The sequence below is a fragment of the Colobus angolensis genome, unplaced genomic scaffold, assembly GCF_000951035.1.
Source record: "Colobus angolensis palliatus isolate OR3802 unplaced genomic scaffold, Cang.pa_1.0 Scaffold3, whole genome shotgun sequence".
Taxonomy (NCBI): Eukaryota; Metazoa; Chordata; class Mammalia; order Primates; family Cercopithecidae; genus Colobus; species Colobus angolensis.
In genome coordinates, this window is record NW_012116265.1 from 29,473,695 (window position 1) to 29,487,164 (window position 13,470).

At 41.5% G+C, this 13,470-nt stretch overlaps 1 protein-coding gene across 1 annotated transcript in view; it reads right to left on the reverse strand.

Moving 5' to 3' along the window:
- Positions 1–13,470, reverse strand: part of FNTB (farnesyltransferase, CAAX box, beta) — a 77,597-nt gene that overhangs the window by 57,134 nt on the left and 6,993 nt on the right. The window contains exon 2 of the mRNA XM_011949758.1: positions 1,197–1,261. Within this exon, the coding sequence (XP_011805148.1) occupies positions 1,197–1,261 (65 nt within the window). The remainder of the gene's footprint in view (positions 1–1,196; positions 1,262–13,470) is intronic.

Below are 13,470 nucleotides of genomic sequence, written 5' to 3' on the forward strand. Positions count from 1 at the left end.
AAGAAAGAAAGAAAGAAAGAAAGAAAGAAAGAAAGAAAGAGAGAAAAAGGGGAAGGAAGGAAGAAAGGAAGAAAGGAAGTAAGTTCCATCATTAAGATAAAATGATGACCACATAGTTTTAGGCTACTGATCAATTCTGATGGCTGGAAATGTAACAAATAATGGTTTCAAAGAAAGAATCTGTGACTGCATGAGAAGTACTAATACGAGAATGAAATAACCTTATGAAATTCTAGTGTGACATATTACAAAACACTGGAAGAGAAAATAAAGGTTCAAATTAAATAATAAATTTCTTCCTATAATTCCCTTTTCAAAATACCTGACCTCACAGGACTCAGAAGACTTCAACTTGCTAAGCTCCAAGGAAAACAAAAGGCATCTATTTCTTGTTTGAGATTTCATCCTTGGGATATGCTACACAATTACTAACAGGGAGCAGACATGGAGAAACTCAAACTTCCCATGTTTTTCCAGTCAAATAATAATCTACATCAAAGAAATCCATCCCTTGCCATCTCCCTGAACTCTAAATGTGTTTCAAAGTGCAATATGAAAAAGCAAAATCTGGGCCAGGCATGGTGGCTCATGCCTGTAATTCCAGCACTTTGGGAGGCTGAGGCGGGTATATTACCTGAAGTCAGGAGTTTAAGACCAGACTGGCCAACATGGTGAAACCCTGTCTCTACTAAAAATACAAAAATTAGCTAAGTGTGGTGGTGGGCGCCTGTAATCCCAGCTTCTTGAGAAGCTGAGGCAGGAGAATCACTTGAACCTAGGAGGCGGAGGTTCCAGGGAGCCGAGATCATGCCACTGCACCCCAGCCTGGGCAACAAGAGTGAAACTCTGTCTCAAAAAAAAAGAAAAAGAAAGAAAAAGAAAAACCTGAGAGTTCTCATCTGAAGACCAGAGCAGCAGGTCACCACTAAACAAAAATCTGGAATTCCTCTCTCCATCTTCAGACCTCAGAATCCAGACCCCATGTAACACCTGGCAACTCAGCTCGAGTGGAGAATCACTCTAAACAGTATTCTACCAGATATCTACCATAGCATATCCAGGTAGCCACAAGGACAAGAAACACCATTGGTGCAGCAGATGCTCCCCGTGGTTAGATTCGCTTAAGGAGGAAAGAAGAAAGGCTTCCGCAGGATGGTGCTTTCCCAGATCCCCTCAAACTCCTAATCACAGCTTACCTTGGTACAAGGTGGTTGAACTTGTAAGAACTGAAGACCTCTTGGATCTTTTCTTCTACTTTTGCCTGGAAAGGATGCAGGAGATAGGAGAGAGAAAACAAATACAGATGAGACTTCCATCAGCTTTTTCTTCCTGTTGCCACAAATGCCTATCGGCGAGGGTTGGTTGTTATGGTTTGGAACTTCATAGTACTGTTAAGACAAGGGTTCTGCAGGATGACAGGCTTAGGACAAGGCGAGAAGGAATCCCCTGTACCATGTTGGCATCACAATGGACTTTTCCAGAAACCGAATCCACAATATCCAAACTAATGGCAGTTTTGATGTTTGGCTCCCTGGCACTAGTTACTCTGGGAGCAGATGAAGACAGATGTCTCTTGCTTGTGTAAGAGACCATATGCCACCCCAAAATATGCCTCAACGGCATAAGGATTATTTTGAGAAACTGCAGCTACAGCAGAAGCTCTGAAAACAGAGTATACCAGTCTGTGAGGGAAATTGACATCTATAAAGGAAATCTCCATTTGTGAGAGTGTTTCCCTCTCTGTACCAAAAGAGAAGGATGACTAAATCAGAGGAAACTATTATCAATGGAGAAGGCACCTACTGAAATCTGCATAATAAACCTTACTCTTACTTACCATACTTGTCCTGTTCACCTCCCCATAACTGGCTTCCCCCACAAACTTCTCTGTTTTTAGTTGAAAATGCTATATAAGCTGGAGTTCTAGATCACCTCTTTCAGAATTACTCATTTTCCCCTGGGTATCTCCTATGTATACATGAAGTATACATGTTAACAAACTTCTGCTTGTTTTTCTTTTGTCACCCTGTTGTTTTGTTATAGAGGTTCCAGCCCAGAAATTAGAAGGGTAGAGGGAAAATGATTTTTTTTCTCCCCTCCACTTCAAATATGTATTCTTCCTGCTCTACGAAGTTGTTTGGATGTTCATTAACTCGCCACTCTCAAATACATAATGAGTTTCTGCCAACAGTCATGCTTCTTATTGTAAAACTGAACAGTTAAAATATTAAAATCATCTGGGAGATTTATAACATCAATTGTTGAAACACCGAAACAAATAGCAAATTCTGGTCCTACATCATGCACAGGACTCCACAGTCCTATAAAATGAAGGATCTCAGAAAGTCAGGTCACAAAAGAAATCAGATCTTTCTCTTCTGAAGACCACACCACAATGCTAAAACCAACCCACATGGTTGACAAAAATTGCAGGCTGGGTTCTGGACAGAAATAACAGTTACAATTAAGCATGAATCAGGCTGCACTTCAGCCCACTTCCTGGTTGCTAAAAGTCTGACCATTTGTATCCCATCATTCGTATAGAGCCAGGATCTCTGACATTAGAATCATAAGACTTTTGTTTAAGGATCATCTAAGATGTTTTTCAGACTTTAGTTTGAAAACCCCCACAGAGGAACAGAATCTGCCTGTGAATACAGCTTCCTTATCTCCCTGTCAATGACTTCACCCTACGTTTTTCAACCAATCAACAAACTCCACACTCCACACTTCAGCCCACTCCAAAACCCTTAAAAGCCCTAACCCCAAATCACTCAAAGGAGAGTTTGAGGATTCTTCCCATCTCCTCATGAGGTGACTCTATGACTAAACCTCCTTCTCTGCTGCAACCCCCATTTTTTTTTTTTTTTTTTTTTGAGACAGAGTCTCTGTCACCCAGGCTGGAGTACAGTGGCGCGATCTTGGCTCATGGCAACCTCCGCCTCTCGGTTTCAACAGATTGTCCTGCCTCAGCCTCCCAAGTAGCTAGGATAACAGGTGCCCACCACCCCGCCCAGCTAATTTTTGTATTTTTAGTAGAGGGAGGCTTTCACCATGTTGGCCAGGCTGGTCTCGAACTCCTGACCTCAGGTGATCCACCCACCTCGGCCTCCCAAAGTGCTGGGATTACAGGCATGAGCCACCATGCCCAGCCAACCCCTTGGTGTACTGACTTGCTGAGTGCTTCAGGCAACGGTTGTGGTCACAATGTGGTCTCATGGGAGAGCTCCTGTATACAAGGTATAGTAATGAGGGAGGGTCTGGTTAACAGGATTCGGATTCACCTTCCTTGGCATTCCTAATCTTTGTAGTGAGACATGTTTTTGTTGAGATTTCAAGATACATAAAAATCTCCCTGGGAAACTTCAAAAATGAGTCATTTGTTTCTGAAACACCCATTGAGGTAGAGCTCCTAGTCCCTTTGAGAAGCATGTAAGAATTATCTGTGATGATGAGGGAAGCAGTGATATGAATCATCTAAAATGGCAGCCAATCTAAAATTAATTTACATCTGGTTTTAGAACATGCTTTGATATTTGCTTTTGAACATGAATTTGAGGGATGATCTGTTTAAAAGGTTACAATACTTCAAAAAACAGACTGACGTCACCATGAGAATCTGACTTGGGAGGAATAAGAAAGTTGTCCCAGAATCATTATAATTCTTTTTCCATTCCCGACACTCACGCAGCTAAAATAAAGCACCAGCCTAAATGAAACACAGACTGCATTTCTCAGTCATGCCTATAAGCTGAATGGGATAGAAAAATATACAAGAAATTGCTAAGATCATTAAATAAAGATTTGCCTGTGATATACCATCATCCCTCAATATCCATGGGGGATTGGTTCCAGGATCTCCCAGGATACCAAAATCTGTGGATGCTCAAGTCCTTGATGTAAAATGCTGGAGTATTTGCACAAAACCTATATAACCCTCCCATATAATCACATATAATCACGAGTAGCTTAACTACTGGGATACATTCTGAGAGACGCCTTCTTAGGTGATTTCATCATGGTGTGAACATCAGAGTATACTCACACCAACCTGGGTGGTACAGCCTACCACACACGTAGGCTGTATAGTGTGGCCTATTGCTCCTGGGCCACAGACCTGTACAGCATATTACTGCATTGAATACTGTACGCAAATGTAACATAATAGTAAGCATCCGTCTATCTAAAAGTATCTAAACATAAAAAAGGTAGAGTGAAAATACAGTACTATCATCCTTCCAGACCACTGTGGTACATGTAGTCTGTTGATTGTTATATGGCACACGCCTGTATTTTAAATCATCTCTAGATTACTTATAATACCTCCTAGTACAATATAACTGCAATTGAGAAAAGAATAACTCAGAGCAGTCTGAGTTATGTGAGGTATGCAAAATTTATCAGGCCCAGAGAGACTGAGTATAGGACTTCATTTATGCTCCCAACACCCATGTCCGGGGGCAGTTGTTTAAAGGCATTTCATTCCTCCCTAGCTGCCTCATCCATTATCTTCATGTTCCTGGAATTTGTGATACAAAGAATAATGTATACCTTATGTAATTTTAATGTAAAGTCTTGGTAAACAATTTAGGAATAGCCTCTTCTTTTCCTTTATTTTTCTTTCAGTCAGCTTTTTGGGTAACTATTCTTTTTTTCTTTTTTTTGAGACAGAGTCTCGCTCTGCCAGGCTGGAGTGCAGTGGTGCCATCTCAGTTCACTGCAACCTCCACCTCTCGGGTTCAAGTGATTCTCCTGCCTCAGCCTCCAGAGTAGCTGGGACAGGCGCATGCCACCATGCCCGGCGAATTTTTTTTGTATTTTTTTGTAGAGACAGGGTTTCACCATGTTAGCCAGGATGGTCTCGATCTCCTGACCTCATGATCCACTGGTCTCCGCCTCCCAAAGTGCTGGGATTACAGGCACGAGCCACAGGGCCTGGCCCTGGCTATTCTTGTCCTTTAAAAACCTACTTGTAACTGTTGCTAATTAACAGTATATAATCAGGGCAACTTGAATCTATGCTCTTGGGTTGCAATCTTCAAGCTTGGCCCAAATAAACTCTCTACTTACATTAACTTTGTCTCAGCTTCTTCCTTTTAGGTTAACATAATAACGAGAAAATAAGTCTGCACTTATTCAGTACAGACACAATTTTTTTTCCAAATATTTTTGATCTGTGGTTGGCTGAATCCACAGATGGAGAACCCACGGATATGGAGGACCAACTGTACTGTTTCATCTAAGTGAGTTAATGAATTCAGAATGACACAAAATCAAGTGGGAAGAAAATTCACTTCCTTTATCCCAATACAAGCCTATTAAAATCCATATGACTTAATAATATTCAAAGGCTAATGCATGAACCCACCTTCCCCTTAGCATTCTGGCACTTAGATGCCTAGGCAGGAAAGCTCCCAGCCAGGAACTCCTTAATCAGAAGTCCCATCTTCAGCTTTCTTTCAGGAAAGCAGCCAAGTACTACGCAAGAAAAATAGAGGTTTATTTCTAAGCTAAGACACCTGACAAAAACATAGAAATATGTCATACCGCAAGGTGGAAAATGCTTAAAATTTTCCCAAAATAGTGTCCTTTTCTTTGGAGTTCCTAATCATTTCTTCAGAATGAACAAGTGATTTTCCAATGCAGTTAGTAACTGACTCATATCTGAAAAGTCAAGTTATGAATTCTGATGACTATCTGTGTATTACAGGTCAGCTGTTCATAACAATGAATAATTGTTTCTTAAGAACTGGTAATATTCTAGTATATTTCTCTTGTTTTTCTTAACAGGTCCCATGGAGCACTAAGAACTGGTGTATTTTTTAACAGCTTTATTGAGATATAATTCATATACCATTCAACTCACTCATTTAAACTGCACAAATCAATGACTTCTAGCATATTCATAGATTTGTGCATCCATCACAATCAATTACAGAACATTTCACTTCCCCGAAAAGTAACCCCACACCTCTTAGGCATCAAATCCAATTTATCATCCTCCCCACTGCTAACCACTGATTTACTTTGTTTTTGAGATGGAGTCTCTCTCTTGCCCAGGCTGGAGTGCAGTGTTGTGATCTCGGCTCATTTCAACCTCTGCCTCCCAGGTTCAAAAGATTCTCCTGCCTCAGCCTCCTAAGTAGCTGGGATTACAGGCACCCAGGACCATGCCCGCAATTTTTTGTATTTTTAGTAGGGACAGGGTTTCACCACGTTGGAGTGGTTGGTCTTGAACTCCTGACCTCAAGTGATCCGTGCGCCTTTGCCTCCCAAAGTACTGGGATTACAGGCATGAGCCACCGTGCCTGGCCCATTAGTTTACTTTCTATCTCTATAAATTTACCTGTTTGGAATTGTATACAAATGGAATCATAAAAGCTGTAGTCCTTTGTGGCTGGCTTCTTTCACAAACATGTTTTCAAAGCTCATCTATGCTGTAGCATGTACCAGTACTCCATTTCTTTTTATTCACATTATTTCACCAAATAATATTCCATTGTGTAGATATATCACATTTCGTTTACCAGTTTATCAGTTGGTGGACATTTTGGCTGTTTCCATTTTTTGGCTATTAGGAATAATGCTGCTATGAATCACAGAAACCATTCCTCTTACTCAAGAAACAGGTTCTTCAGAAACTAAGCTAAACTTGTTTGAAATGTAAATTCTCAGGTATTCTCAGTAGAGACCTATAGATTCACTTAGCGGGCGGGGTCCACCGGACTTCTTTTCACAAGTCCTCCAGTGGATTCTGATGCAAAGCTAATGTTTGTGAACACTGTCAGAATCAAAATGGAGTCATTTGTGTTTTAAAATCCTGACAAATAAAGCCGGGGACAGCTATGAAGAGAGGGTTCTCATGCATCAATGCCTGATTAACAAAACCTATCCCAAATGGCTCTGCAAAAACCACAACCCTGCATAAAGGTCATCACAACCTTACACAAAAAATATTTCCACGAGGACATCTGTCCAGCAATTAATTGCCTGTCCAATCTCAGACTGGTCACACTTGTTACTGATCCTTGTAGCCAATAATAATCATCTTAAAAGAATTATATAATCCTCTATTCCTTGAAAAACCTTTGTCTTCCTTTACCTCCTTGAATATGCACATAGTTTACTGTGGCACAAAGATTCCCATTGCAATACACTATTCCCAAATAAGTGTCATGTTCTTTTAGAGAGCCTCTCTCTGTTAATTTAGGTTGAAAGTTTGATAAAACAAGGATTTATTTATTTATTTATTTTTTTTTTTTTTTTTTGAGGAATCTCGCTCTGTGGCCCAGACTGGAGTGCAGTGGCCGGATCTCAGCTCACTGCAAGCTCCGCCTCCCGGGTTTACGCCATTCTCCTGCCTCAGCCTCCCCAGTAGCTGGGACTACAGGCGCCCGCCACCTCGTCCGGCTAGTTTTTTGTATTTTTTAGTAGAGACGGGGTTTCACCGTGTTAACCAGGATGGTCTCGATCTCCTGACCTCGTGATCCGCCTGTCTCGGCCTCCCAAAGTGCTGGGATTACAGGCTGGCGAAAACAAGGTTTTTAATAGTGGCAATGGTCACTAAATTTCAGCTCAGAGGTTGATGCGTAAAGTTTTACCTCAAATAGTACTTTCTTCATTCGTAATTAATTAAAAAAACAGTAATGTACTTTTCTTCTCAACTAGTAAAGGATAAACAAAGATAACAAACCTTTTTAAATGTTTAACAAACAAAAATTTATCTAAATAACCTAACATTTTGAATGTTCAGAAGACCAGAATATGCCACCTCAAAATATGACTGTAGGAGACCAGAATATGTCTTCCCATGATAGGCTTCTTTGGCATAAGGATTATTTTGAGCTGATTATTTTGAGAAACAGCAGACAAAGGAAAAGCTCTGAAAACAGAGTACAAGTTACCCCCATTTGTAAGGGAAAATTACATCTATAAAAGGAAATCTCCATTTGTCTCTCTTTCTGTACCAGGAAGACAAGGATGACTCTAAGCCACTAGGAACTCTTACCAATGGAGAAGGCACCTGCCTAAATCTGCATAACAAATCTTATCCTTGTTTACTGTGCTTTTCCTGGTCACCTCCCCATTCCGGGCCTCCCCAACATCCTTCTTTGTTTCAGCTGAACGTGGTAGTTAAGCCTGAAGTCTATGCCACCTCTTTGAGATTTACTCATTTTGTAATCGCCCAGTGGGTTCTTCCTGCTTGCTGCACAGACAAAACCAATTCACTGAGACCATAGCCTTGCAATAAAGAAGGAGTTTAACTGACATGCAGCTGGCCACACCATGCTGAAGACAGAGTTATTACTCAAATCCATTTTCCCGAAGGTTTGGAGGTTTTTCAAGGATAGTTTGGTGGGTAGGGGGTTAGGGAATGGGAATGTTGGTTGGTTGGGGATGAAATCATAGGGGTGTGGAAGGAAGATGGTCCTCCTGCACTGACTCAGCCTCTGGGTGGGGCCACAGAACCTGTTTGTGTGGAGTCAGCCAGTCAGAAATGCAAAAATCTGAAAAGACATCTCAAACGGCCAATCTTAGGTTCTGCAATTGGGATGTTATCTACAGGGGTTATTGAGAAAGCTCTAAATCTTGTGACCTCCAGAATAATCGCTGGTTATCCTTTACACCTACATCTCAGCAGAATTCAGGACCCTCTCACAATCCTAAAGGGAGATTGTCTTTGCAAAATTATGACGGTAAGAGAAATCTGACAAGACTCCAACCAATCAAGCGAGACTCCATTTCTACTTTTTTTAAATGTGAAATGAAAAAAGGCAGAATGACAGTGTGACAATTTATGTGAATTTTTAAAAACATGCACAAATCCAGTTGTTTATGAATGCATAAAAGGATTAAAAGTGAAGTGGAAGGACGTACACACAACTCATGATAAGGGCTGCTTCTGGAAAGGGTGAGAGGCACGCTGAACTGGGGACAGGGTTAAAGGAGGCTTTGGCTATATTTCTAATTGCTTTCCTTTAAACAAAAAAGATGTTAGCAACTGGTAATTCTCAGTTACAGAAAAATGGCTGTTAATTACATTATTATACTTTTGTTAACCATAAATTCCTTTAAAAAAAAAAAAAAGGAAAAGGATTTCAAAGTGCTTAGTTTTGTGATGCCTCATCCCCCACACCTACATACATAGGCAGGTCACAACACATGCAGAATCTGTGTTCTCAAAGTTCACTGGTTTTTAGACCTTATTCATCTTCCCATCAACACAACGTTATACCTGTTAGGTTCCAAGGCCAGCTCTCGCAGTATTTAATGTATAACCTAACAAATGTTAAGCCTACCATTACCTCTCTCACCTTCTCTAATCGTGAGATAACTGATCACTCAGGATACGGCAAAGATGGAACACAAGTCTTGAGTTTACCCCTGCTTCTGATAGGGCACAGGCTAGGTGTTTCTTTTCTTTTCTTTCTTACTTTCTCTCTCCTCTCTTTCTTTCTTATAATAGAGATGGACTTCACCCTGTTGCACAGGCTGGTCTCAAATTCCTGGTCTCAAGCAGTTCTCCTGCCTAAGCCTCCCAAAGTGCTGGGATTACAGGCATGAGCCACTGTGCCCAGCCCAGGCTTGGCTGTTTCTTTTCTTTTTTCTTTTTTTCTTTTTTTTCAGACAGAGTTTTGCTTTTGTTGCACAAGCTGGAGTGCAATGGCATGATCTCAGCTCACTGCAACCTCCACCTTCCAGGTTCAAGCGATTCTCCTGCCTCAGCCTCCTGAGTAGCTGGGACTACAGATACCTGCCACCAAGCCTGGCTAATTTTTGTATTTTCAGTAGAGACAGGGTTTCACCAAGTTGGCCAGACTGGACTGGAACTCCTGACCTCAGGTGATCCACGTGCCTCAGCCTCCCAAAGTGCAGGGATTACAGATATGAGCCACTGCACATGGCCCCAGGCTAGGTGTTTCTATGTACAGAATGTTTCCAAGTTTGTTGGTCAGGCTTTATACATACATACATACACATATATGCACACATGTATATAATATATACATGTATAATATACACATATATCTTTAAAATATATAACATAAACGAACTATGTATCAATTTATAAACTATACACATATATATGACATAAACTAATATAGTCATGCACCACATAAGGATGTTTTGGTCAACAGCGGACCAAATATTCCATGGTAGTCCGGTAAGACTATGATGGAGCTGAAAAATCCCTACAGCCTAGTAACAGAGCCTTCATAATATTGTAGCACAAAGCACTACTCACATGCCTGTGGTGATGCTGGTGTAAACAAACCTACTGCACTGCTAGTGTTATAAAAGTATAACACGTGGCCGGGCGCGGTGGCTCAAGCCTGTAATCCCAGCACTTTGGGAGGCCGAGACGGGCGGATCACGAGGTCAGGAGATTCATGGCTAACACGGTGAAACCCCGTCTCTACTAAAAAATACAAAAATCTAGCCGGGCGAGGTGGCGGGCGCCTGTAGTCCCAGCTACTCCGGAGGCTGAGGCAGGAGAATGGTGGGAACCCAGGAGGCAGAGCTTGCAGTGAGCTGAGATCCGGCCACTGCACTCCAGCCTGGGCGACAGAGCGAGACTCCGTCTCAAAAAAAAAAAAAAAAAAAAAGGTATAACACATACAATTATGTACAGTACAACAGTACATAACACTTGATAACGATAATAAACTACATTACTAATTCATATATTTAGTATACTATACTTATATTATTTTAGAGTGTATCTCTACTTATTAAAAAAATTAACTATAAAACAGCCTGAGGCAGGTCCTTCCGGAGGAATTCCTGCAGAAGGCACTGTTATCCTAGGAGATGACAGCTCCATCCTATTATTGTCCCTGAAGGACTTCCAGTGGGATGAGATGTGAAGATGGAAGGCAGTGACACTGACTATCCTGACCCTGTGTAGGTCCAGGCTAATGTGTGCGTTTGTGTCTTAGTTTTTAACAAAAAAGTTTAAAAGGTAAAAAGAAAGTGAAAAAATTTAAAAGGAGGAAACAGCTTACAGAATAAGAATATACAGAAAATATTTTTGTACGGCAGTACAATGTGCTTGTGTTTTAAACTGTTATCACAAGAGTCAAAAAGCTGTAAAAAAAATTTTAAAGTTTATAAAGTAAATAACTTACAGTACGCAAAGTTTATTATTGCAAGAAAAAAGCGTATGAATAAATTTAGTGTAGCTGAAGCATACCGTGTTTATTTTTTTCATAATGTCTATTCAGTAAGTGTACAGTATTTATAAAGTCTATAGTAGCATACACTCATATCCTGGGCCTTCACATCCACTCACCGCTCATTCACTCACTCACCCAGAGCAACTTCCAGTCCCGTAAGCGCCATTCATGCTGAGTTCCCTAGATAGGTCTACCATTTTTATCTTTTATAATGTATTTTTAGTTTACCTTTTCTATATTTAGATATGTTTAGATACAAAAATATTTACCATTGTGTTCCAATTGCCTGCAGTATTTAGTACAGTAACATGCTGTACAGGTTTGCAGCCCAGGAGCAACAGGCTATACCTTATAGCCTAGGTGTGTAGTAGGCTATGCCATCTACATGTGTTAAGTACATTCTATGATGTTCACACGACAAGGATTTTTCCTACTGACAATGTATTTCTACTGTTATTAAGTGATATATAACTAGATGTATATTAGTTTGTATTGTTTGATGGAGAGATTGTGTTAAACTGTAGGGGCCAGGGATCAAGTAACTGTACTAGAGTCCCCAAGACTTAGGTGCCATGGCAACAAATAAATGAAGAGCTAACCAAAAGGCTGCATTCTCGACAGCTCTGTTTAAAAGATATTTCACGGGCCGGGCGCGGTGGCTCAAGCCTGTAATCCCAGCACTTTGGGAGGCCGAGACAGGCAGATCACGAGGTCAGGAGATCGAGACCATCCTGGCTAACACGGTGAAACCCCTTCTCTACTAAAAAATACAAAAAACTAGCCGGGCGAGGTGGCGGGCGCCTGTAGTCCCAGCTACTTGGGTGGCTGAGGCAGGAGCATGGCCTAAACCCAGGAGGCGGAGCTTGCAGTGAGCTGAGATCCGGCCACTGCACTCCAGCCTGGGCGGCAGAGCGAGACTCCATCTCAAAAAAAAAAAAGATATTTCACAGCCAGGTGCAGTGGCTCACGCCTGTAATCCCAGCACTTTAGGAGGCCGAGGCAGGACGATTACGAGGTCAGGAGATCGAGACTACCCTGGCTAACACAGTGAAACCCTGTCTCTACTAAAGAATACAAAAAATTAGCCGGATGTAGTGGCAGGTGTCTGTAGTCCCAGCTACTTGGGAGGCTGAAGCAGGAGAATGGCGTGAACCCAGAAGGCGGAGCTTGCAGTGAGCCGAGATCGCACCACTGCACTCCAGCTGGGCGACAGAGCAAGACTCTGTCTCAAAAAAAAAAAAAAGATATTTCATGGAGTTTTTCATTTAATCAACAGAAATTCAATCAATAGGCCAGGCATGGTAGCTCAACGCCTGCAATCCCAGCACTTTGGGAGGTGGAAGCGGGTGGATCATTTGAGGTCAGGAGTCTGAAACCAGCCTGGCCAACATGGTGAAACCCCATCTTTACCAAAACACAAAAATTAGCCGGGCGTGGTGGCACATGCCTGTAATCCCAGGTACTCGGGAGCCTGAGGCAGGAGAATCGCTTGAACCCGGGGGGCAGAGGTTACGATGAGCGGAGATCGCGCCTCTGCACTCCAGCCTGGGCAACAAGGGTGAAACTCTGTCTCAAAAAAAAAAGAAAGAAATTCAATCAATAAAAGCAGAGAATAGTTTCCATTCAGTAAGTGGTAAACAACAACTAATGCATTTGGCACATTCTCTTTCAGAGCTTCTATCTAAAGCCAATCTCAGGAGGTACCAACTTTCATACCAGGCACCATCACTTCTCTGCTTCCTAAATCTCCCTCCTCTCCCAGAGACAGACTGTTTCAGAAAGTAGATTTGCTGCCTACGATTCATGTCACTGAAGCTGCAGTAAAAGAATCATTAATATATGAAATATAAGGCAAGACATTCAAATACTTACAAAGTACTTCTTGCTGTAGGAAGTTTTTCAATTTCTTTATTTTGAATACGAAGTACCAGCTGGGGATGACATAATAGCCTAAAACAACCTCAGTTAAGGTGTGGTTTGGGCTGCTTTGGCTAATGGTAATCAGTGAAATGAGATAAACACAAATTTAGTAATTATTCCTGGAGATATAAACTCACACTTTCATGTGCAAACTGCCATTGTAAGGCCAGCCTTTTATCTTGTTTATTCATCTTTTACTTTTTTTAGAGACAGTCTCACACTGTTGCCCAGGCTGTCTCGAATTTGTGGGCTTAAGCTGACCACCCACCTGGCCTTCCAAAGTGCCAGGATTACAGGTATCAGTCACCATGCCTGGCCAGTAAACCAACGTTTTTTTTTTTTTTTTTTTTTTGTTGAGACGGAGTCTCGCTCT